Source organism: Perognathus longimembris, chromosome 19, assembly GCF_023159225.1.
Source record: "Perognathus longimembris pacificus isolate PPM17 chromosome 19, ASM2315922v1, whole genome shotgun sequence".
NCBI lineage: Eukaryota > Metazoa > Chordata > Mammalia > Rodentia > Heteromyidae > Perognathus > Perognathus longimembris.
The window spans coordinates 33,132,229-33,158,939 of NC_063179.1; the positions used below are offsets into that span (position 1 = coordinate 33,132,229).

At 37.6% G+C, this 26,711-nt stretch overlaps 1 protein-coding gene across 2 annotated transcripts in view; it reads right to left on the reverse strand.

Annotated features, from left to right (window-relative positions):
• Window positions 1–465: 465 nt before the first annotated feature.
• The window catches only part of Il6st (interleukin 6 cytokine family signal transducer), a 37,563-nt gene continuing 11,317 nt past the window's right edge, over window positions 466–26,711 (reverse strand). Inside the window, exons 4-17 of one of the 2 annotated variants that reach the window (XM_048368036.1) lie at window positions 24,443–24,748; window positions 22,991–23,111; window positions 16,481–16,647; window positions 15,600–15,754; window positions 14,050–14,209; window positions 11,976–12,061; window positions 10,868–11,075; window positions 10,171–10,353; window positions 7,780–7,881; window positions 7,469–7,615; window positions 7,023–7,163; window positions 5,370–5,466; window positions 3,747–3,828; window positions 466–2,759 (exon numbers count right to left, since the gene is read on the reverse strand). In XM_048368036.1, the coding sequence (XP_048223993.1) occupies window positions 2,019–2,759; window positions 3,747–3,828; window positions 5,370–5,466; window positions 7,023–7,163; window positions 7,469–7,615; window positions 7,780–7,881; window positions 10,171–10,353; window positions 10,868–11,075; window positions 11,976–12,061; window positions 14,050–14,209; window positions 15,600–15,754; window positions 16,481–16,647; window positions 22,991–23,111; window positions 24,443–24,748 (2,696 nt within the window). In that variant the 3' untranslated portion in view covers window positions 466–2,018. Of the gene's footprint in view, window positions 2,760–3,746; window positions 3,829–5,369; window positions 5,467–7,022; window positions 7,164–7,468; window positions 7,616–7,779; window positions 7,882–10,170; window positions 10,354–10,867; window positions 11,076–11,975; window positions 12,062–14,049; window positions 14,210–15,599; window positions 15,755–15,810; window positions 15,815–16,480; window positions 16,648–22,990; window positions 23,112–24,442; window positions 24,749–26,711 lie in introns of those variants that run through there. The other variant, XM_048368037.1, reaches the window with a different exon arrangement.

A 26,711-nucleotide genomic window follows, 5' to 3' on the forward strand; every position in this document is an offset into this window, starting at 1 on the left:
CCACCTTTGAAAGGTGGCAGTGCCATAACCTTGTAGTGAGTTTGAAAATCTAGGTCCTTACCTGACTTCTCACCTTATTTTTCTTATCAACTCCTCTTATTCTTACCAATCTCAGGTTAGTTTGGCTACTATTACAACAAAGTAGCTCCTCTGTCTCACAAACATATATAAGAAGGAATGCAGATAAGCTATTAGGTATTACATAACAAAAGAATAAAAATGGTAAAATATATTTGGAAGTCTAACATGAACAATATTCTGAGTAAAAAGTAGAATATCTCAACTATAAAGGTATACCAATTTTTCTAGCCTTTTCTTCTTTAATAACCTGTAACAAACTAGTATTAAGTGTATCAAATTTCTGAAACTAAATTTAACCGAAAGACAAGCTTGTGTCTCTGAATGCACTGGGTGGTAAGAGTCAGGCACTAACGAAACATGGCCATTTCTTCCGATTATTTTTCCTTTTTAGCCCCTAGCTCTTGCCTTCACATAGTTAGGGAATGGCATAAATGCTTAGTGGCTTTATTGCTAAGCCCTGAAAGCCTGGCTCACTTTTCTCCTGAGGAACAGAACTGGAAAGGAGAGGTTTAAAATATTTCTGAAGCACACTGTAGAATGAAATGTCATTCTGGGATAGAATGTAGAGATGGCAGACAGTGCACAGCGGTAGTCCTAGCTACTCAGGACCGGGGAGGAGGACTGATTGAGCCCACACTGGGGACAGCCTGGGCCACGCAGCAAGAACTTAGCTCAAAAATAAAATCAGGGATGGGGTTCCTCAATAGTAGAGCACTTGCCTAGCATGTGTAAGGCCCTGGGTTCAATCCCCAACATAGCCAACAAAACAAAATTACCCCCCCGACAACAAAAGAAAACTAAAATCATACAAACCAACAAAAACCAAAACCCTATCTGTTTATTACATGTCTACAGTGAAGATACTGGCTGTGATATCTACTGAGATCCATATATACAGTCTTGGGATTCTGGTTTTGTTGTGGTGGATACTGCCCTTTGGGTTTGCTTCAAATACCTTAGAAAAATTTAAACCTTGGCATACTTAAAATCAAAACAAGGTATGTTCAATTCAAACACATTTTAAGCTGAAGATGTGTATAAAGTACTCTGTCAACCAAGTTCTCTAAAGTCTTAACAAGGGTCAATGATATATGTATGAATGTGTGTAAAATATGTATATATGTATGTTATGTGTATATATATGTATGTAAATATGTATGTATATGTTTATACACAGAAAAATATCAACAAGCCTTTAAAAATAGGAAACATGAAAATGTTTAAGATAGCTGATGGTATGTGTTCCTAGCTCCTGCCAGGCACCTGCTGGGTTTGTAAAATAGATCTGCAAAGAGCCAATAATAAAAAGCAAATTTAAATAATTTCATGGAGAGTTTTGATTATGTAATATTCAAACCTGACTTTTTTTTGAAGTTTAAGCTCTGGAAATCTTTGGCTCCAATAACATCATTACCAACAGAAAAGAAATAAGGCATAATCTGAATGATGGTAGAACTGTCAATGAACCTCCCACCATTTCTTGTTAGCCCTCCAAAGCTGCGAGCAGCTGGTTACACCCTGTGGTCTCTTCCTCCACGAAGGCAGTTAGCTGAAGTAGAGTTCTGTACTGCTCCTTTTCCTTCCATTGCCCATCCATAAGCCATCTGTTTTGGTGACTTCATCCAACCAGTGCAGCTGTGCTCACTGATCACTGTTTAAATACCCTCTGTTTTCTATGTAGCATAGTGAAGTTTTACTTTACAAATGATCAGACAAGCTTTCTGTTTCTTTTCAGTGCAAGCATCCTGGAACAGCGCAAAGTCATTCAGCTATTCAGAGAATAAAGTCAGTTTCTGTAGTGCTTAAAGTAGAATCCCAGACATTCTGGAATGACAATGGCCCAGGTGAGAGCTTGTCCTAAAAGGCAAATGATCATCTTCAGGGAGTGAAGATTATTTTGTAACTGAAATCACAGATATTTTAGCTTTACTAGACTTTCACTGGGGCATGTAGCCACCTTGTCTTACAGTCTGTGGTAAGTAACTTTTAGATATTTCTTCATCCATCACAGCCTCCATTCCAGCTGGCTCGAATCTCTCCACTTGTCCCTCAGTCCCAGGGCTAAAAGCATCTACTGCAGAAACTTCCGGAAACATTTTCATTTGCCCGGATCCACAGGCCTGTGAAATACGATCTGAAATCTGCTGCTGTTTAATTCTAACAAAATCTTCCTCACTGCCTGATGAAACCTGCTTTGACCTTTCAAAATGTGAAATGTCTGGACTGGTTTCAGGCTGACTGCAATTCTGTTTGAAATACTGTTGCCTGGGTAAAATGCCATCTCCACTGTCTACACTATCTACCAACTGTAGATCTTCGGACCGCTCTTCCGAATCTAACAGGGGCTGAGTGGACTCGGATCTTGAGAAGACTTGGACCGATGGAACCTGGTGTCTGTAGCCACTGTGCACCACAGTAGAATACTGGACAGTGCTGGCTGTGTTCTGTGAAGACTCGTTGTCATCATTGCTAGAAATGCTTGGCCTCGAAGATGACATGCATGAAGACCCGCCGATACCACTGCTGTGGCCCTCCGTACTCGTTTTTTCCTTCTTGAATAGGTCCAGTGATTTCAGATCCTCTGGAAAAGGCTTTTTGTCATTTGCTTCTATTTCTACAACACTTACATCAGTGAAATTGCCATCCGAATACATCTTATCTTTTGGACTGAAGTTGTGCTATAAAAGAGAGAAGGCAAATTGTTACTTATAGAATTATGTCTGCTTAAAAACTCCTACGGTGACTGCAGGTAGAAAGTTTCTCGGTGACTTTTAGTGGTATGGAAATAATGGATATCATAAATTGGCTGAATTGCAAATAATATAAACTCATCTAAGGAGTCTGGATCAGTTTCTATTTTCTCCTTAAGAGTTTCAAATCAATATTTTTGAAGTTACATTTTTATAAGCCAGTAGTTTAAAATAGCATTTAATAATTCATGCCTAGACTAAGCAGCCTATTGCTAATAAGATAGAAAAACTAGGAAACATTAAGAAACTGTTAAACTTGAATGGCTGAGTTTTATAAAATTTAAGAATATTCATTTTTGTTATAATTAAATTCAAAGATTCAAGAATAATAATACAAATAATTGACACTCTGGGGGCTGAGAACGTGGCTTAGGGGTCAAAGAGCTCGCCTTGCATGCATGAAGCCCTGGGTTCGATTTCTCAGCACTATATAAACATAAAAAGCCAGAAGTGGCACTGTGGCTCAAGTGGTAGAGTGCTAGCCTTGAGCAAAAAGAAACCAGGGACAGTGCTCAGGCCCTGAGTCCAAACCCCAGGACTGGCAAAAAATAAAATAAAAAGAAATGATCGACACTCTGGAATACATTTTAGGTTTGAAGATTTGGGTATCCTGAAATAATTTCATCAATGTTAAAATTTGTAGACTGTTCAAACCAAGATTTTAATATCTAACCCCAAACCCCAAATGCTTTATAATAGTATTATGTCGCAGTTTCAGCATTTCAAGTTATCAATTTGCAAGTTCAAATATTTGTAATGTTTACTGAATAGAATTAGGACTATCAGAATATACTCTTATGATGATAAGCCCCTCAAATCACTTCCATGAGTGCGTTATGCATTTTCACTATTTGCGGAGTCTGAGTTTCGTTAGGATGAAGGTGCTATATCCACGCGTGTACCGGCTTCTCTTACCCTTGGCGGTGTGTGAGGTGACCACTGGGCAATCTGACTCTTTGAAGGATCTGGAACATTAGGCCAGATGTGCTTTTTAATTCTAAAGAGAAAGAAAACACAGTATACATAAAAACCACATTGAACAAAGATAAAATGGACTTGGAAATTTGAAACGTGGGAGTCTTTAACTCCACGAGGTGCAGGACCTATTTTTTCCCCACCCCATTTAACTATTTTACTAAAATAAATTCTTGCTAAAATAAATACACAAAAATACAACTTCTCTTTTCTGAAGTCACAGTTAAGAAAACAGAATAGCAACGCATAAACTAGGACACAAATATACAAAACATACATTTGAAAAAACAAGCATAATAACGGGTTTTTACAGCCTGACATTACTGAACAACCCAATTTGAAATTGGTGAAAAGATTTCAATAGACACATCACCAAAGAACATGGGTGACAAGTGTAAAGTTCCATTAGAATCATCAGGGAAATGAAATGAAAACAAGGAGACAGCACTCACGCCACTCAAAAGCATCACTACAAGGAAAACTGACAGTTGGGGAGTGTTGGGGAGGGTATGGAAGGCTGCTGGCTAAGCCATTCTGAAAATGTTTGGCAGTTTCTTTTCCTTTCTTTCACTCCTTTTTATTTTTATTTTATTTTCTGGTGGGTGCTAGTATGAAATCCAAGCCCTTGTTCACACTAGGAACAATGTTCAATCACAGAACTACGTTAAACATATAATCCAGCACTCATAACCCTAGTTATTTGTTCAGGATACATGAAAACATATGCCCATACAAAGCTTGGTATGTAAATGCTCACAGAAACATTCTACATAATAAGTTAGAAAAAAACAAAACCTCCACAACTGATGTCAGAGAATAAGATTTAGCAATATAAAGAAGGAAAGTATTAGAATGGTTTTGCAACATAACAAATCTCAAACATACTAAGCTGAGTGAGGTGGCTCAAGCTCGAAGTCTTAGCTACTTAGGAAGCAGAGATAGGGGTCAACCTTTTAGGTAAGCCCAGTGAAAAAGAATGGCTGGGCAAAGCCGAGTGCATCTGTTACTGCAGCTAGAGGAGAAGCACAATGGCTGGGCACAGAGGCACACAAATGTCATTCCAATGATGTGGGAACCACAAGTAGCAACATTACAGCCCAGGATGTCCTTGGCAAAATGTGAGACTCTAGCTTCAAAGTAACCAGTGCAGAAAGGGGCTGGAGGTTTGGTTCAAGTGACAAGGGTGCTTGCCTAGTAAGCAGAAGGCCCTAAATTGGGCAGGACTGCCAAAGGGGAGTGTGTGTGTGTGTGTGTGTGTACATTAAACAAACATCATACATTATTCATACATGAATTCCACATACATGACATTCTAGATAAGGTAAAAGCAGATTAGTGATTCACAAGGGCTGGGGTTGAGGAAGAGGAGAGATTACAAAGCAAGGAGGAAACATTTCAGGGTGATGAAAATATTCCCCATCTCATTAGGATGGTAGTTATACAATTGTATTTAAGTACAGACATTCATCCAGCTTTCAATTTAAAATAGATAAACCTTATTGTACATAAATTATAGCTCAATAAAGGTGAGAAAAATGCAAAAATATGAATACCAGTACTTACAAGTCTCGCTTATTAAAGCAGAACAACACTCCCAGAAGAGTTACCAGTAGGAACGCTAAGCAGACAGGTACAACTATGGCTTCTATTTCTCCTTGAGCTAAAAAAAAGGGAAATAAAAGGTGAGAAATAATCTTTGATATATAAAAAAGAGACACAATGTAACTTTCTACCAAGATTACTGTTGAAAAGATAGAAGCACGCTACCCTAATTTTTTCTTTTTCAGTATTTTCAGCTGTTTTTTTCCTCCTTATTGGCATCTGAGATAAAAATTTCAAATATGGTTTCAATAAAGAGAATTTCTTCAGTGACTCATAGTGTGGTGGGAAAAAGACAAAATGGAGCTACAGGAGTGCCAATATGAGAGAACTAAGGATTAAAGCAATGGGCTTGACCAAGATACAGAGAATACTGCAAGCTGCAGACAACAATGAGGAGCAGATATGAAAGGGAAGACACAGCAGGGCTTGGTACCTGGGTGTATGTGAGAGGAGAAATGTCCTACTGGACATGGTTATGGCATGGTATAAAGGAAGAGAACTGTATTTAAAAAAGAAAGAATGGCTCCAGTCATGGGTAGAGAGCTTGAAATGGGTACATTAGGAAACTGGGCTAAGAACAGAGTTCTGGAGAATACAGAACAAGCAAAAGCTAAGCAGGAAAGGAGAACAAGAAGAAGGAAACTGAAAAGGGTCATTCCGGAGAGTGGGAGGGGACAGACAAGGAAGAGAATGGTTACGAGAACCATGATGCAAAGGGGAACTGAAAAGAAGAGGCAACAGGTAAAGACTGAAAAAGCACACACTGAATATGATGACTAAAGTCTTTGAAGAGTGACACCTGACATGGCGGTGGGATTATAAACCTGATTTCAGTAGAAATAAAAACTCTTTTTTTTTTTTTTCAAATTTTTATTATCAAACTGATGTACAGAGAGGTTACAGTTTCATACGTTAGGCATTGGATACATTTCTTGTACTGTTTGTTACCTTGTCCCTCATACCCCCCTCCCCTCTCCCCTTTACCCTTTCCCCCCCTGAGGTGTTCAGTTCACTTACACCAAACAGTTTTGCAAGTATTGCTTTTGTAGTTGTTTTTCTTTTTTTACCCTGTGTCTCTCAATTTTGGTATTCCCTTTCAATTTCCTAGTTCCAATACCAGTATACACAGTTTCCAATATACTCAGATAAGATTACAGAGATAGTGTAGGTACAACCACAGGAAGGTGATACAAGAACATCATCAATAATAGAAACTACAGATACACATGGGACGTTGAAAGTAGTTACAACTGTGATATAACAATTGTCTCCATCACATGGAGTTCATTTCACTTAGCATCATCTTAGGTGTTCATAAGGGTATAGCTATTGGGCCTTGTGATGCTCTGCTGTGACTTGCCTAAACCTGTACTAATTATTCCCAATAAGGGAGACCATAAAGTCCATGTTTCTTTGGGTCTGGCTCACTTCAAAACTCTTATCTGTAGTTCTTCAGTAGAAAAGGCAGAGCTTCATGAATGCTAGATAAGTGCTCTTTCCCTGAACTCCCTCATCCTCTGAAGTACACATTTAAAGAACATCTTAACACAGGAAGTTCATTTCATGTCAAGTCTGTTTAAATTTGAAAAAAGGTCCAAGCTCATTATTTCTTACCAAACTTTGGTGTGGTGAAGGTGAACTCTGGGCCATACTTGCCACCTTCATCGGTGTACGCTGCCATTCGCACCATGTACAGTGTGTCGCTCGTCAGAGGGGATAGAGTGTATTCCGTGTGGGAAGAATCCACACGCACTACTGCAGGAAAAGAAACCCAACTGTGCTTTAGAGGCCCGTATGCCAGGATTTTTGCTCCAGCTCTCCTCTATTTGAAATTATTAATAAAGAACAAAAATACTTTCCCAGAAAACAACCTTTAGAACTCAGGCATAACATTTTGTAAGCATAACACAGTATTTTTCAAATAGGGGTAGGAACATTCCCACAGCAAATATCTGTAAGTGTCTACTGGAATGCTACAAGATTATAAAATAATGAGAGAGAAACTAGCACCTAAAGCTTAAGAAAAAAGATCGGTTCTTAATCACCAGTAGTTTTATTACCTGTTTCATTTCCAATGCTGCTTTTATAAAATATAGTATAATTTCTAATAAATCCATTCTGATCATCAACAGGAAGTCGTTCCCACTCTAACACAGCCTCATTTTTCCCCACTTTTTTTGTCCGAACAGTAGGTCCTCTAGAAGGTGCTGGAACAGAATAAATGCATTGTAAGTTGAAAAGCATTTGAATTTAGAAATCAATCAGAATTCAGAAAAGGTTCCTTTTGAGAAAATTGTTTCCTTATTGGAAAATAATGAAATGTCTTCAATGGACCAAATAAAGTTTCCATGGCCCGTGGGTGTGGACTTACCAGCTTGTTTCAGGTATGCCTTTGTAGACACGGGGCTTCCGGGGCCATATGAATACACAGGAGTCACTGTGATCAGGTAGCATACGCTCTCCTTCAGGTCCCCTAAAGTCAGAATAGAAGAGTAAGCATTGTTTTGCCCAAAGTGGAAATTCAATTAAGTATTCTTTACTTTTACAAGGTAATTTTATATTTGGGGAACCACTTATGTTTGTTTGTTTTCTTTTAAAACTGTAAGGTTTTTTTTTCCCCCATCCCCAGTGCTGGAGATTGAACTCAAGGCCTCAAGCTTGCTAGGTAGGCACTCTCCCACTTCAGCCACACCTCCCGTTCCTAAGTCATTTTCAAGGTAGGGGCTTGCTTTAGGCTTGGGCTGGCCTAGGCTGTGATCCTCTTCCTTCTACTCCCAATAGCTGTGATAACAGGTGCACACTGTCTGCGCCATTGGATAAGAAAGAATCTCACGAACTTTTATGGCAGGGCTGGTCTTGGACCATGATCCACTGCTCTTTGCCTGTCCAGAAGGTAGGATTACAGGCTTGAGACAGTGTGACCGGCAAACTTGCAGTTCTCTAAGTGAGCACTGCCTTCTGTCTTCTGGCTTCAATCTTAACTATAAAAAGTAAAAGGTTGGCTTGTGCCTATAACCCCACCACTATGGGGGCAGAAGCATGGTGAGTTTGAGGCTAGCCCAGCCCAGGCTACGCAATAAAGACTCTTGTTTCAAGAAGGAAACAAAACAAAAAGCAAACAACTAAAAGTAAAACCAAAATAAAATATAGACACTTTTATTATCAATACAGTGGACAAAAAAATTTAATGTTATGAATAAAGGCAGTGACTGCATTTATATTGAGGATTTACTAAACACGGATCCCAAATTATTTTGGGTCTTATTCATGAAAATTCTTACTTATCTTACCTAATTGTCTGAACATTGCAAGATGCGACTGAGAAAACCTAGGGAAAAGAACTAGTGGTCCTGGCTTGCCAGATGAGTTGGTAAAAGATAACTAGTGCTATTTTTCCCAAGTTTTAAAAGAACAATTTGTTTATACACATAGCACTTCTTATATTTATAATCTCTCCAAATTACTGAAGTAATCTAGTCTTTTAGAATGCAATAGTACAAAAAAATTATAGGCATGATAATCTGTACATACCACAAACTAAGGTGTGTTATACTGACATTTGCACTGTCAACAAGAACTTATATTTCAAACTGGGCGTGGTGGCACAGAGTTGTAATCCCAGCACTCTGGAGGGGAGGCTATGGCAGCAGCATTGCAAGTTGAAGGCTACCCTGGGGCTACATAGTAAATTTGAGATGAGTTTGGGATACAGAATAAAACACTGTCTTAAAAAAAACAAACAAAAGAACCTTTTTAACTCAGGGCCTGAGCACTGTGCCTGGCTTCTTTTTGCTCAAGGCTAGCACTCTACCACTTGAGCCAGCGCCACTCTGGCTTTTTCTCTATATATGTGGTGCTGAGGAATTGAACCCAGGGCTTCATGTAAGTGAGGTGAGTACTCTACCACTAGGCCATATTCCTAGCCCGTGAACTTTTATTTAACTAGTATTGATTAACAAAAAATGCTTCCCCTGCCTTCTTGCGCATATTATTATGTTACCAAAAAATGAACATTTTTAAATTCTGCTGTAATGGTGATGCTTTCAGGGCCTCTGCTATGCTTTTTAGGCTTTTTAAGTTTCGACTGCCTTGTCAAAAATTCTTTATTTGATAAGAATTTTTATTTGATAAGGCTGATCAACTAGACAACCAAGCTTATTAAAATTGTGCAGGTTAGTGAGAACCACATAGCCTATTTCATGAATAGCCCTAAGTATTATGGAAGATAGCTTTATACTTTGGACTTTTCCAATTATTAGTCATATTGTTTGCAACTGAATCTGAATGATTGTTTTCTTCACTGAAAAGTATACATAGCAGATGTCTGTTTACTGAATGTTTTTGTTTTTGTTTGGTATGGCAGTATCTTACTTCCAAGAACAGTGCATTTTAAAACTCTACAATACATACTTTGTCTTATGAATACCTCTGATTGAAAGGCCTAAGGAAACCTGTGTTCTAGCTTGGATCTTCCAACAGTTCCTGTGAGAAGTTAGGCAAGTGGCCAAAATGTACTACTATCTCCAATAAAGGTAAAGAGAACATACATGCATACATACATATTGGAATGAAGGGTGGACTCTACTTTTCTCCTGCATTACACTTCTGTGGGTGTTCTTAGCTGAGCTATTCAAAGACAGCATTGAGACCTTCGAGAGGTGAAGTGTTAAGTGTGACCTGCTGAGACCAGCCCATTTATTGGAAGACTTCCAATGATATGCAACAAAGTATCAACTCAGTATGTTAGCCAGGTGTACTATACCTTTTAAGTAGGTGTGATGCACAGTGCTTTCTTCCTGCTGCCAGTCTGGTTCACAGGGCGATGTGTCTGACAGCTGGCACCATTCAATTATGTATTTCTTCACAGATTTACTTGGAGATGTCCACTCCACCCAAAGCTTGTTATCATTGGGGAATGCTTTCAGATCCATTACAGGATGAGAAGCTTTAAAAAACAAAGTTTGATGCTAATACAATGAACAATCACAGATTTCAAATTCCAGTATTTTACTGTCATTCTACAACGTGATTTATCAAGTTTTCCGTAAATAGAATCACTTTGTTACATTATAATTTACCTCTAAGGTAGTCAACTAGCGTTTAAACTTAAATTCTTGCTTTCTCCTAATTCTTTACATTTCATATATGTAAGGTCATATAAATTTATTTGAAAGTTATAGATAAACACTACAAAGTTCTCGAAACTTTGAAATATCTCAAAAATTCCATTATGTAACCTGGAAGTGCTTGAGTATCTCATTATCAAGTTTAATTGATACATACAAGGATGAAGGTATTTCATTCATTCTGATGAAATCCACCTGCTTATCTAAAATATTATCATCCTGAATTCTGAGGTCATTATCTGAGACTATCCGTATAGTTTTCCCCCATGATCCTTGTCCAGCCCTAATCACTTTTCAGTCCTCCATTAGCCAGGCTCCATCTCAGACACAAACCTTGAAAGTCAAAGGCGGGGATGGTCAACACTGCTGCGTCTGACTTGCCAACCAGATTTCTTGCTGCTAGAGTTGCTATATAACGATCATTTGTGAGATTTACTGTGAAGTTCGTGTTATTAACAGTGTAATTTTGTAGATGTGTTTTCCCTTTTAGAATCACTTCATAATTCAAGATTTTCCCATTGGCTTCAAAAGGAGGCAGTGTCTAGAACAACATCATTTATTGAATTGATAAATTAAGTCTTGAGTAATCAATTTTTCATGTTCACAAACCTTTGCCATTTACATAAAACCTCTAAACACACAGTGGGCTGAAAAACTCATTTTGAACTTAGCTTTCAAGTAATAGTACTTACCACTCACTGACCAAACAATAAAAGTTGGTCCTCAGTCAAGTGAAAGTGGGGTAGCTCCATTAGCTTTGAGCTCTGCACAGAATTGTGCAGTACTGCTATGTGGGCCTACAATCTTCATGTTCAAATCATTATTCTCCTTACCTAGAGCACGATCTACTCAGAGCACATATATAAATTAATTCATCAGTACACATGGATCATCTCAAACCTTTATTATTTTCTATGATGTACCTTACTAGGTTCAGTGAACTATAGAACAAAGATTTTACAGAGCACAAACTTTCATAGAACTGTGTTGAAATACATTTGAGGTATTATGTGCATTTTATCAGTTTGACCATTTCTAAGTCATATAAAATTTCACGTTTCTATTTATAAAAACAATTACTAGGGGCTGGGGATATGACCTAGTGGCAAGAGTGCTTGCCTTATATCCATGAGGCCCTGGGTTCGATTCCCCAGCACCACATATACAGAAAACGGCCAGAAGTGGTGCTGTGGCTCAAGTGGCAGAGTGCTAGCCTTGAGCAAGAAGAAGCCAGGGACAGTGCTCAGGCCCTGAGTCCGAGGCCCAGGACTGGCCAAAAAAAACAAAAGCAAAAACAAAAACAATTACTAAATGATTTGCTAATATTAAGGTAAATAAAAGTTTAAGTGCTAAAAATCTGCATTCCTATTGCCATTAAATATTTATATACCATCAAATATGTACAATTAAAGAATATAAACCTGTGATTTTTAAAATTTACCTTCCACATAAGCTGTACAGATCTATTAGAGTCATGAGTTTTAGATGAATTTATCTTAAACCAGAAACTTGGTGCTTTGGATGGTCCTAAAAAAAAAGCACATAAGATAAAATGCTTTTATCATAACAATGAAATAAAATGTTAATTCTCTCATTTTATTCTCGTTGCCTGTCAAGTAACTACTGTTTCTCATAGAAGCATTTTTCCATCTCAGCACAAACACTAGGTCTTACTTTAGTCAGGGTGCTAACCTGATAATTTACATTATAATTATTTTATTTATTTTTGGGATGTGGTCTTGTTTTCCAGCTGACTCTGATAAGCACAATGCAGAACTTAAGTAGAATAAAGACCATGAAACTAGTAGTACTTGGCAGCACCCCCTGAAGGCCTAGCAATCAGGAGGCAGAGACAGGATATTATAGCCACAGCCAAGAGCAAGAAGAGTCTACCTCAAAAAAAGAAAAACAAATCTTAACAAGCCACAGGAATTTGATTAGGAGCTCTAAATCAGCCACTGCACAAGTGCTTTCTCTGGTGGCACTGTGAGTGTGACAGAGAAAATCCTTAGCAAGTAGAATTCTTTCCTTTGACTTTTCTGGTGGTGCTGGAATTTGAACTCAGTGCTTAGTAGGCAGATGTTCTACCACTTTAGCCATGCCCTCAGCTCTTTTTGCTTTTATGTCCAGGCTGGCCTAGGCTGCAGTCCTCCAACTTACATGTGCTAATAAATAGCTTAGATATCAGATGTGCACTCTCACACCCAGCTTTTATTGGCTGAGATGGGGGTTTCTTGAACTTTCTGCACAGGCTGGCCTTGATCCACAATCCTTTGATCTTTACCTTCTGCATAACTAGAATTATAAGGTGAGCCCCCACCCATGACCTACACCTTTAAAAGAGCTGAAAATGACATATGGAAGGGTAGGTTTTCAAACCAGAGCTGCCGCCATTAAGACCCAAAGACTGGTATAGAAAAAAGGTTAATGGGGCTGGAATATAGCCTAGTGGTAGAGTGCTTGCCTCGCATACATGAAGCCCTGGGTTCGATTACTCAGCACCACATATATAGAAAAACCCAGAAGTCGTGCTGTGGCTTAAGTGGTAGAGACCTGGCCTTGAGCAAAAACAAGCCAGGGACAGTGTTCAGGCCTTGAGTTCAAGCCCCAGGACTGAAAAAAGGTTCAAGAAGAAAAATCTATATACTTCTTGATGGTTACATAGGAGGGAATCTGTCGCTAGATTATACACCCTTCTGTGATCTTTTATTCTGTACAATACATATATCATATGTATACTGTCAATACAGATATATACTGTACAACACATATATATGAGGAAAACAAAAATCACTCGCAAATCCAAAATCACTTCTTTCCCAGGCACATATCAAAGGCTGCTAGAAAAAAATGAATAAAATAGGTGACATGGATGAGGGCTTAGGCATATTTCAATTTAAAGTAAACTTAATTAGACATCAAATACTACCTATAATGCACATTATTTTTGAATCTTGATGTCCTTAAAAATGGAAGTGTAAAAACTGTTTGGTGTAAGTGAACTGAACACCTCGGGGGGGGGGGGGGAGGGAGGGGAGGGAAAGGGGGGGAGGGAGGGTGGCATGAGGGACAAGGTAACAAACAGTACAAGAAATGTATCCAATGCCTAACGTATGAAACTGTAACCTCTCTGTACATCAGTTTGATAATAAAAATTTGAAAAAAAAATGGAAGTGTAAGGGGCTGGGGATATGGCCTAGTGGCAAGAGTGCTTGCCTCGTATACATGAGGCCCTAGGTTCGATTCCCCAGCACCACATATACAGAAAATGGCCAGAAGTGGCGCTGTGGCTCAAGTGGCAGAGTGCTAGCCTTGAGCAAGAAGAAGCCAGGGACAGTGCTCAGGCCCTGAGTCCAAGCCCCAGGACTGGCCAAAAAAAAAAGGAAGTGTAAGACATTAGTTTGAATAAAATGATCACAAAACCAGAAGCTGTGAGATGTATATTATCAAAAGCAGTTGCAGTTCTCAGGAGAAATCCTAGTAGATTTTTAATCTTCATACACTCTGTTACTCACTGTCTTCATATGTGATTCCACTTGCAGGTTCACTCCAGTCACTCCAGTAGCCTTTCCCGTCTCCCTTCATACAGCGAATCCTAAACACATACTCCGTGAAGGGCTTAAGGTCCTGGACAGTGAAGCTGGATCGGGTGGAGACTATATCTTCAGGAGGGATCTGAAAAAAAGCAAAGTAAATAAATAAATGTAGAATAAACAAGCAAAAAATAAATAAAAGCATTTCTAAATTGTGTATGATTTTAGAAACCAATTCAATGCAATAAGATAAATTCAACCTCTGGAGAGAAATAAATAAAAATCAAAAAGCAGTCAAAATCCATAGGTGTTTTTTTTAAAGGCTTGAGAAGTATGGAAGCATCTATTATTTTCCTTTCTTTCTTCATAAAGCTTACAGCGCTTAGGATCTCAGCACAGTATACTTCACGTGGAATTAATTCAAGCTAACGACTGTGATGTAGCCTAAAATTCCAGCACTTGGGAGGCTGAGACAAAAGGTTCTCAAGTTTAATGTCAGCCTGAATCACATAGTGAGACTCTGTCCCCCAAAACAAAACACACATACACAGTCAAAACAAGACCACCGGGCTGGGAATATGGCCTAGTGGTAGAGTGCTTGCCTTGAGCAAAAAGAAGCCAGGAAGAGTGCTCAGGCCCTGAGTTCAAGCCCCAGGACTGGCAAAAACAAAACAAAACAAAACAAAACAAAGAAACTACCCCCCTTCCCAAATAAAAAAAGAATTAAAGGAGGGCTTATTAAAATGATATGGGCAAGAGTATAGGGAAGCCTTAGTGCAATTAGTACTCTGGGACTCTTAGCAATTACCATCCCTAGGACCAAAGGGATGAAACAAGGTACCAAAACTTGTGAGAAGATTGTCAGAGGGCTGCCTTGCCAGAAACATCAAGCTGAATGTCAAAGACTGCTCCTTGGAGAAACCAGGCAAAATAAATATACTTATCTTACTTCTCACAACCCCTCTTCTTAACAGCCAAGCCTGCTCCTTCCATTAACTGGGAGTTAGCTACAATGGAATCCACAAATGAAATCTATCAAGGTTAGCATGCTAGGACAAACTGCTATATGGAGAAGGGTAGAATCTAGATCTGCATACACAAAAGGAAGCTAGCAAGTCCCACAGGAAAAATAATAACATGCCTAGTCGAGAAAAAGGAGGTTAAATATAGCTAAATAGCTCTGGTTCTTTCAGTTGCTCTGGAATTTTAATTCAGTGTATAAAATAGACATTTTTCTTGTACTAATGAGTTAAGATTCTATAAAATTAAGGTATTTGGAAGAACTTCAGATGGAGTCTTTCTGCACAACATGACTCAGTTTTGTTGCTTTTTTATTATATTCTGAGCCCTTTAAAAAGTGGGATAGAGAAAAGTAGTATGACCCTGGACATAATTCTGTTCATTATAAGGTCATTATTACAATCAGATAAGTAAAATGAATGAACGAGTCATTAAAAGCAAAAGAAAATGACTGAGGCTTTAGGTTAGAATGTTCAAAAAAGACTATTTGAACAAATGGTAACTCAATTTACCTGGCTCCAAGTTGAGGCATCCTTGGTCTTATAATCAATATTATATTTCAGTTGTACAATATCTTTAATACTTGGATTGATCCATGTTAATTTTAAGATAGTGGACAGTTCCTCTGAGTTGCTCACAGATAAATTATATGGTGAACTGGTCTTCACTGAAGAATAAATAAATATCAATAAATAATAAATTCCAATGGTGATCATGGTTTACCTTTACTACATATACAAAGCCAAACACAGTCTTAATTTTATTTATCTTATAACAGTTAGTCACTCTTATTAAATGAACTAATTTCTCTGAAAATGATGGTTATACTATACTACATAACAGAAAGCAAAGGTTTCTAAAGGAAATTTGTTTTCCTTGTCTAATTGATATATATGTAAGTTTTTAAAGATTCAGACAATGCTTATAAGAAGTCGAAACTTAGAAGAGAATAAAATAAAACAGGTATACTGTGACCACAATAGCATAAAATATTTGAGAACCAGTCAGGTGCTGGTGGCTCACGCATGTAATCCTAGTTACTCAAAAGGCTGAGATTTGATGACAGTGATTCAAAGCCAGCCCAGGTAGAAAAGTCTGTGAGATTCTTACCTCAAAAGCCATCCAAAGTAGAGATGTAGCTCAAGAAGAGCTCAAGCTCAATGAAAAGGGCCAAATGAGAACTTGAAGCCCTGAGTTCATGCCCCAGTAATAGAATAAAAAAAAATAGAGAACTAGAGAAAAGCCAAAAGATATGTGAAGTAACAATAGCCTAATATAGGTGAAATACAGCTATTTTTCATTTTCCATATTATATTTACTACTGCTGACAGAGTAACTACAAAAATCACTATAATGTCTTAACAAATTCTCAAGTTCAAGCTTATAAAGTTACCTTTATCTACAGGATCAAAATTTATATGATTGGATGAGACTTTCCCAAGGGCATTCTCTGCTTCTACCCAGACTTCAAGGTTGACAAAAAACACAGGAATATTTTGAACAAGGCAAAAGTTTGGGGTGTCACGTTCTGCTCTACAGTCAGCAAACCTGTCTGTCGCCCTAAATATAAAGACAGGAAAAACAACCATTAAAAAACAGAATGGAAAAGACTAGAGTGAAAAAGTTTTGAAAAGAATATGATGAGACCCAGTTTGTTCTAGTGATGTCTGACACAAATTGTTGATCATTAAAGACAAAGACCATTTCTTAAAAATTAATCTACTTTTCTTTAAAACTGAGTTCGATTTATATCTTTAAAAAGTGATTTTTCAAATTTTTAATCTGAGTGTACTACTTTAGAATGGTATGCTCTGGTTCCTAATGATTCTTCTCTAGCCCTTGTGGTTCTATTCTACTATAGCAATACTGTCTTTTCCACAAGGGTTACTTTCCAAGCCCTCCAGTGTCGAAACTTTGGGTGACACCAAACCCTAAATACAATGTTTTTATCTTCTACATAATACAGCAAAAATTTAATTAGGCAAGAGATCACAATTTAAAAAACCTAGAAGAACCACAATATACTGTAAAAAAGTTGAGTGTGATATCTCTCAAAAAACGTTAATTGCGGGCTGGGGATATAGCCTAGTGGCAAGACTGCCTGCCTCGGATACACGAGGCCCTAGGTTCGATTCCCCAGCACCACATATACAGAAAACGGCCAGAAGCGGCGCTGTGGCTCAAGTGGCAGAGTGCTAGCCTTGAGCAGGAAGAAGCCAGGGACAGTGCTCAGGCCCTGAGTCCAAGGCCCAGGACTGGCCAAAAAAAAAAACGTTAATTGCCCTCCATTCACCTTTCTGTGATGATGTGAGCTACTGTATGTAATGCCTGTGTGATGAGCTAAAAATGATGTGAAAGATGTAGATCTCAGAAGGTAGTTACTAGGTAGCACTAGTTCCTATTTCCACCAACAGTGGGTTAGTGCCACCTTCTTGCTAGCATTTGTTTTTTTGATGGCTGCCATTCTGATTGGGGGGAGATGAAATCTTAAGTTTGGTTTTGATTTTCACTTCCTTTTAAGCTAAGAATGATTAACATTTCTTCATGCATATATTAGTTATTTGGCTTTCTTTTAAGAATTGTCTGTTCAGTTCACATGGTCATTTATTAATTGGATTATTTGTTCTTTTATTGTTTGTTCATTTTTATTGGTTGTGGAGCTTGAATTCAGGGCCTAGGTGCTATCCCTGAGCCTCTTTGTTCTCAGGGCTGGAGCTCTACCACTTGAGCCACAATGCTAACTCTGGTTTTCGAGTGGTTAATTAGAGATAAGAGTCACACGGGGGACTTTTCTGCCCAGCCTGGCTTCAAACCACAATCTTCAGATTTCAGCCTCTCGAGAAGCTAGGATTACAGGCATGAGTCGCCCCACCCAGCTGCTGTGTAATTTTTTAAATTATCCTGGGTACCTGTTGAATAGCTGGCAAAGATTTTCTTCCATTCTGTGGGTTGTCTCTCAGTTCTGATAACTGTTTCTTTTGCTGTGAAGAAACTTTAATTTGATATAGTCCATGTGTCAATTCCACTCTGTGAAAGTGGAGTCTTATTCAGAAAATAATTGCCAATCTATAGCTTGCAGAGTTTTCCATGTATTAGATTTAAAGTCCTCAGGTCTTACTTTGAGTTTCTTTGGTCCATTTGGAGTTTTTGTACAGGGTGAAAGATAAACACTAAGTTCAGATCGTTTGTGGGTTCTTCCCTTGTACACTACCACCAGGCTTAATCCTATGTCCTGAATGGTAGCCACATACTGGAGTTAGTCTGTCCCATGCTTATGCCCTGGGCCCCTTTTGCACCTTACTGAATGCAGCCTCTGTTGTGTATCTTCTTGCACATAGTATTGCTTATCTTTCATCAGTTTCAACTCTGCTGGAAATGTGGTAGTAGCTTATTCTTTGGCACAGGTGGCCTCTTAGGACATCTTTATATTTTCTAGTTCAAGTCTATTCTTGAATCTGTACTTGTAGTAAATGGTTTGCAGTTACTTGCTGAATGAAGTCTTTTGGTAGGCCCAATGCTTTCTGGACCTATAAGAAACATGTTCTGGTGCAACATGATGGAACATAGTACTATCACTTGAAACATGTTTTGTTTACATCACTAAGTATTTACAATATTGAAGCTGTCACTTTCACTTTTGTAGTTTGTGGTCTGAAAGTAAAACTAATTCAACTGATCTTTTCTTCCCTTTTCTTTTCGTGGTGGTAGTGGGGCTTTATCTCAGAGCCTCACACTTTCGCTCAGTTTTGTTCACAGTTGGTGCTCTCCCATGGGAGCCACATCTCCAGTTCATTTTCTTCTGGTTAACTGGAATTAAGAGTCTTGTGGATTCGTCTCCTGGGCTCATCCAAATCACAATCCTTAGATATTAGCCTCCTAAAAGCTAGGGTTATAGGCGTGAGACACTGACGCTCAGCCTCATTTTCCTTCTTCATAATTTCAGGAATAGAAAATTGGTTCTTAGTGTAGACTGTAGCAACTCTAGGATGCACTTTCTTCTTCCTATAGTAATTAAAGTTTCACCTTTTCACTTAAAGGAAACTTGCAATAGCAAACCTTGTAGATGCACACTAACAGCACCTCTACTTTTGTTTAAGTATTTCTTCTCCCAGGTACTGATTTTACCCACAGTCAACTTGGTAACAGAGATGGCTACTCGGTGCCTGACAGGCAGGTCGCAGTCTAAAGTATGGATATGATGGGCAAAGACAGAATTTGAACCTTAAGCAGGACAGAGATGATGGTGCAAGCTACTGAGAACAGTGTGTAATTTAAAATTTATAAATTGTTTATTTCTGGAATCACCCAGCTAATACTTTTAGAGTATAACCACAGACAGCACTTACTGTACTATTTTTTCTCCTTCTTGAAACAGCCCTCTTCCTAGACCAGCTCTGCCATTCTTTGAACACAGTTTGCTAAGAAGATGGAAATAAACTAGGGGTAAGGATTTCTATCAAGCCAGAAAATATCCTCAGTCAAATCCAGTTAATCACTTAAAACTAGAAAGAAAGTACATCATCTCTAAGGAAAGAAGGAAATAAAGCAGAAGAGATAAAGATGAACCTAGACTCTTTGAATATACCTTACTTCAAAGATTTGGCTTTTTTACAGTTAAAAAATCTGTAAAAATAGAACATAGGAACTTGTATATTAGTTTGAGGTACAATGACATAGAAATAAACTATTTTTTAAGAAAGTAATTATACTACATTCTATAACAGAAAAATCATTTTAGTAATGAGATTGCTAGTGTTAATGCAAGAATTGTGTTTGCAGTTATCTGCATTATGGGATATAATAAACAAATAATTAGTGTTATCCAAAAATAGAATTTAATACAGGAGGGAGAGGTAGATAGATGTTAGATGGATGATATTATGTTTTAAAAAGGCCAAACCTGCAGTCCTATTTTTAAATTAAAAAAAACGGAGTCCATGATGAATTTCTACTTTTTATGATGTAATGTATTTTAAATAACACACATTTCCTAGCCCTTTCCATGGAAAAAGCCTTGATTAAACAAGTCTTTAGTATTTCATACTAAATGGAACCAGTGGTCCTTGGCCTGAGTGAGAAATATATGGTGGGGAAATATATAACATAAACCTGGAAACCATACTAAATACTATACCATACTAAAAATTCACGAAGCCATCAAAGCCTAATGAATTGTATGGAAAGAATGTATGACCTAATCTGAGTAAGTCCATGACCAAAGAGAGGACAATATAACCATCAGGAAGAATAACAGTTCTGACAGGCACTGGTGACTCACATCTATAATCCTAGCTACTAAGGAGACAGAGATCTGAGAACTGAGGTTTGAAGCCAGCCCAGGCACACAAATCTGAGAAATTCTTATTTCCAGTTAGCCACACCAAAATGCTTGAATTGGATGCATGGCTTAAGTAGTAGAATACTAGCAGCTAAGTGGAAAAAAAGCCCAGCAAGAGTTTGAAGCCTTGAATTCCAGCTCTAGTACTAGCAACAAAAAAATAAAATAATAACAAGCATAATTTATTGAAACGTGTCAAATATGTTTAAATATGAATTTAAGGAAGGAGAAAAATCTCTCACTATTTACTTTCTGAGGCTGCTAGGGAATCATCATAAAAATAATATAGGAAGATATTAAAATGGTTTTGCCTTTCTTATATAAAGTCCCTTAGGATAGCCTATTGTTGTTGAAGGGAAGTTTTTAAGCTAAGAAAAAAAAAAACAAAAGAACCCCCATAATTTTGAAATAATATAATCAATAATAATATCAATAATGATTACTGTTGACTGCTCACATCTTTAGGAGAAAAGCAAATCAAAAGCAACAGGATTGGGGCTGGGGATATGGCCTAGTGGCAACAGTGCCTGCCTCGGATACACGAGGCCCTAGGTTCGATTCCCCAGCACCACATATACAGAAAAAAACGGCCAGAAGCGGTGCTGTGGCTCAAGTGGCAGAGTGCTAGCCTTGAGCGGGAAGAAGCCAGGGACAGTGCTCAGGCCCTGAGTCCAAGGCCCAGGACTGGCAAAAAAAAAAAAGCAACAGGATTCACTCAGAAGCATTGTGATTATACTTTTTCCGCAGAAGCGCATATACTGTATAATTACATGATCACATTCCATAACACTCAAAAATAATCTATGGGGAAGAAAATCAGATGATTAGCTGTCTCTTAGGTTGGGCTGGGGCTGGGACTGACTGGAGAGACACATGACAATTTTATGGGAATATTAGTAATGTTCCAAAGCTCAAGTTTGAGTTATAGGTCTATGCATTTGTCAAAATAAATCACTGAATGAGATACACACTTATGACCTGCATTTTCATTAAATAAATTTTAGCTGAAATAAAACCACACTTAAAAATTAATACTACTAGTTAATCATGTAAATACTGAAGTGCTTAGGGGTAAAATATACTGTCTACAACTATTTTGAAATGCATTAAAAATCTGAATAGATGTGGAGAGTTGGATACAGACTTGAACTGGTATATGATATAGCAAATACAGTGAAATGTCATTTGTAGAATGTAGGTGGTGAGTATGTGAACTTCTTCAAGTGTTTTTATGCTTGAGATAAACAAATAGGGAACTGTATAGAGAATGCATACGGCTAACAGTACCTGAAATCACTGATCAATATTAATATTAAAAAAGAAAAGAAAACCAGTAATTCAATGCTCCTAATAGAAGCATATACCTCTTATGAAATATTTGAAAAACATCAAATGTGAATGTGATCCATCCTAAAGACTTAACAGTAACTTTTAGGGAGTAAAAGAACAAGAGAATATATTAAACAATGTACAATAGTTAATTGAATTTCAAGGAAAAAGGATGAGAATCAGGCAGAGCTATTATTTAAAAGAGATATAAGAAATATTAGTTTTCAACATATACAGTTTATTTGGATCCCAATTAAACAAAGGCAAAAAACATGTACTTGATGGGACAAGTGGGAAAATTAACATCCATTACAAATCAGATGATACTAAAGTACTTAAAATTATTTGGGTATAACAATGGTGTGTATTCACTTTTTGTCCTTTAGAGGTTCACACTATAATGTTTATGGATAAAATCCTGTGCTGGTGGCTCACATTCTATATTTTCATAATGTGAATGTAAGTCTCAGTGGCTGAGATCTGAGGATTGAGGTTCAAAGCCAGTCTTGGTTAGAAAGTCCATGAGAATCTTATCTCTAAGTAAGCACCAAAAAAAGCAGGAAGCAGAGCTATGGTTCAAGTGATAGAGTGCCAGCAATGAATATAGAAGCTCAGGGACAACGCCCAAGCCCCAGGTCCAGCACACAAAAGAGACAGAATATATCTATTCTTCAAGACAATATGAGATAGAATAATATAGGTACATATCATTACTTTATACATACTCAATCACAGCTGATCAAGCTAGGTGATGGGCACTTATGGAGATTTATTATATAATTGTGTGTGTGCTGGTCCTGGGAGCTATCCCTGAGTTTGTTTTGCTCAACTTGAGCCACAGCTCCACTTCTGGTTTTTTGGTGGTTAATTGCAGAAGTTTCACAAACTTTCCTGCTTGGGCTGGCTTCAAACGGTGATCCTGAGATCGCAGCCTCCTGAGTAACTTAGGAGTGAGCCATCGATGCCAGGCTATGTAATTCTTTTTACTTTCACACACACACACACACACACGCGCGCGCGTGCACGCATGTGTATATACGTATATACACACATATGTATATGTATATATGTGCATGTGTATGTATATATACATTTTATATGTATGCATATAGATTAGATGTTCCAGAATTAAACAAAGATATTTAAAATTCATTCAAGATTTTTACTTGATAAAATAAAAGTTCCAGCAAAAATGGCTCAGTTACTAAGCCCAACACATAAAACACAACAACTCACCATTCAGATTTCAAAGTGTAGTTTGTTTCTAAGTATGTCTCCCTTCCAGGGTTCCACTGACACAGCATATTCTTCGTATCATTCACAATGCAATTCAGGTTTTTAGGTTTTTCTGGAGGAACTAAAAAAGAAAGAATAAGCTATTCTCAAGAAGCTTTATAGAAAAAGTATTATCCAATGTATACATATCTTACTACTTAGATTTCGAAAACAACCCAAGACATAAATAGGGACATAATGATTACAAAGTTAATTTCTCCTCAAACTCTTCAACTTCATTTTGTGACTTACTAGTTTGTTTCCCATTAATTTTGTACATAAATTTATAACTGATATAAAAATATCAATGATTTCTCTATTATGTATATTTTATAACCTGGTATTTATGAGCTTGCACCAAGCCTTAATTCCAGTTACCTAGGGGATTAAAATCTGAAGATTGAGGTTTGAAGCCAGCCCATGAAGAAAAATCCAAGAGATTCTTATCAGAAAAAAAAAAAACCTGACTGTAGATGTGGCTCAAATGGTAGAGCACCAATTTTGTGTGAAAAAGCCACGCCACCTAAGAAGGAGAGGTCCTAAGTTCCAGCCCTAGGACAGGCATAGAAAACAAAAGAACAAACAAACAGATATTTGCATATGTTCCCTAGAGGCAGTTAAATAGAAGTAAGGATGATTTATTTATGTTTTCGCTCTTACTACTTTCCCACACTCTACAGGAAGCAAAACAAATCCTGAGATTATGAAACCTGGGTGGTCTATAAATTTGGATGATAGTTTACATTCCTTCCTTTGAACTGGGAGGCAGACTTTACTCCTCTTCTGCAGGTAACAGCTCTACCCACCCATTCTCCAAGCAAGTAAGGAAGACAAAGTTATTGAATACATGAGAGTTCAAACCAACTATACTTTCTTGCAAGAAAATCTCATGTCAAAACATTTTTTTACAGAAAACTGACAAATGTTTGACTTCTAGGAAAAGATATGAAACCTGGGTTATTCTTTAGCAGTTTTGTATTCTAATAATATAAACACAAGTCCTATACCTAAGTTTAATTTTTTTAAGTAAGTCTAAAAGTTATGCAGTCCACATAATTTACTGCATTTCATAAAGGCTAACTAGAGAACATTAAAAAGAGAGTTCAAGTCTGGCACTGGTGGCTCAGGCATGTAATCTTAGATACTCAAGAGGCTGAGATCTGAACAGCGCAGTTCAAAGCCAGCCCAGGCAGGAAACTCTGTGAGATGGTTGTCTCTAAATTAATCACCAAAAACCCAGAAGTGGAGCTATGGTTCAAGTGGAAGAGTGCTAACCTTGAGCAAAAAATCTCAGGGACAGCACTCAGGACCTGAGTTCAAATCCCAGGACAGGCACACACACAGGTGCATGCACATACACACACAATTGCAGTTCAAGAGATTTGACAAAGTCTGAAATAAGACATAACTTACAGCCTGAACGGATGTTGATTCCGTAGACATTCTGCTCAATCTGCCCATAGGTAAGAACGTTGCATGTAAGCTGAACATTCAGAGAACCCACATTTGTAAAGGTGACGCTGGACGTTGATCTGTTTACAATGGCATATTGTTCTTTAGGAACAGAAAGATGGTTTGTTTTCCAGACGAGATAACTAGCATTTACATGAAAATAGTCCATACACTTTTCTGTTAGCACACAAACAGCCGTGAAATTTGTACCACGTTGTATCACTGGAGATTCAGGGCTGATATAACCACAAGGCTCCACAAGTTTACCTGAAAAAGAGCAACAGTTTTGAAAATGTATTAGTAGATAGCAGGGTGTTTACTAGTGTGCCTGAGACCTTGGGTTTAATCCCCAGCACTATAAAAACAAAAAAAAAGACTGAATGTTCTGGTATAGAATGATACCTAGCTGGTGGCACTCACTGCACCATCATTCAGCCTTCCTTAAAATATTTCCTAAGGCAAGAAGGAAATACACACTGAAAGTTAACATGGTCAAAGAATAGGATTGGGATGGAAAAATAAAACCCAAGTATATGTGGGTGTCTCAGCCAACAGCGTGCTATACGACTTCCAAGACAACAATACAAAGAAGACAGCTCCATCTCTCTTGGGATATTTGCCTTGGAACCCAGTCAAATGTAAAGACCACATCAACAGGCTATAGATGTTGCTCTGGCCAATGGCCCATGGCAAAACCCTCATCTGTAGCCACTACCATTAAGCATACAAGTCGAAGAGCCCATAGGAGGTCTCAGTACTCTTCGAATACTCTAGCTGAAGCCCCAAGAATTGTTGAGTAATGCTGAAATCAGTCTGGCTATGTCTTGCTGTCTGCCTGTCCTGACCCAAATAAAATAAGAGATGAAACTATGCTCTATCTTAGCTGCCAGAAAACTATGTTAACTCTGTACAAATAATATTCACATCTAAGTAAATAATGAAACTCCTATATTCTGACCATATGTAGTTCTGATACATTTGTTAATAAAGTCAATGATCGTAACAGTAAATTGCAGTAACTTTCCATATTAACTCAATCTTCACATTAACACCTATCAGTATGGACAATGATTAGTCACATTTATAGGTAAAACACTGAGGTACAAATTATGACTAGCCACAATCTTCTGATTGGCATGAGGGAGCACTGGGATGGCACTATATTTTAAATATAATACAGATAACTAAGAGAAGAATCCCAAGGGCAATGAGCTTGCATAGGGGTGGAAACCCATCATATAAAGAATGATTAGGATAACTTAAATTTAGTTTGAGAAGAGTCTGGAGACAAGGAAAGAAGTCCTTCAATACTTAAAGAAGTCACCAGTAAGAAAAGAAATTAGGACTACTCTAGACTTAGAATTAATGGGGGAAAATTATAAAAAGGAAATTTATCTTCATGAATAAGGAAGGCTGACTACAGCTCAGTGGCAGAGGCAGGCTCTGGGTTTGATTCTTATCACTACAAATTAAAAATAATGATGGCTTTCCTTAGGAAGCATGACTTTCACCATGAACTTTCTAACAGGTAAAGTGTTCAAAGTGAAGCTGTACTCCTGAATTTGGAAATGGTTAAGTTAAAGCATCACTTCCCTGTCTACCTGTGATGAAACATTACTTTTTTTTTTCCCATCTGTCATAGACTTACATGCTTGATCAGTAACTCCACTATTTATATGCCTATATGTCATAGCTATAACTATCTGTTAAGAGTTTCTAAATATGTATTCTTATTTTCTGCATATATCTCATTTTAGACAAGTAACAACAAAGTCTCAGCTGGGCATCAAGCTTGGGAAGAGAGTTTAAATAGTGTTCCTTCAGATATCTCTTCATTCTGGCAATGCAACCACATTGCTCAGTGCTCGGTAGCACTCTGGGCAATTAATAAGTGAAGAGCTAATAGTTGATCTCCTATTCTCGTTATACTGTATTCATAAGCCACTTTGATAAATGGCAAAGATAATAAAAAATAATAAAAGCAAACTCCCCTGAAACCCCAAAATGTTTTTTGCCCTCTCATCTTAAAGTTACTGTAATATAACTAATCAGCATTTAGTATTGCTCAATGACCAACAACTTCAACTAAAATTATGTTAAAAAAACTTCATAAACTTTACTTATTAAAATAATTGTAAGACATTCTCTCATTAGTAATCTTAGAAAGAATAAACATATTAGCATAATTATATAATTATTAAAAGTAAGCTTAATGATTTGGTATATAAAA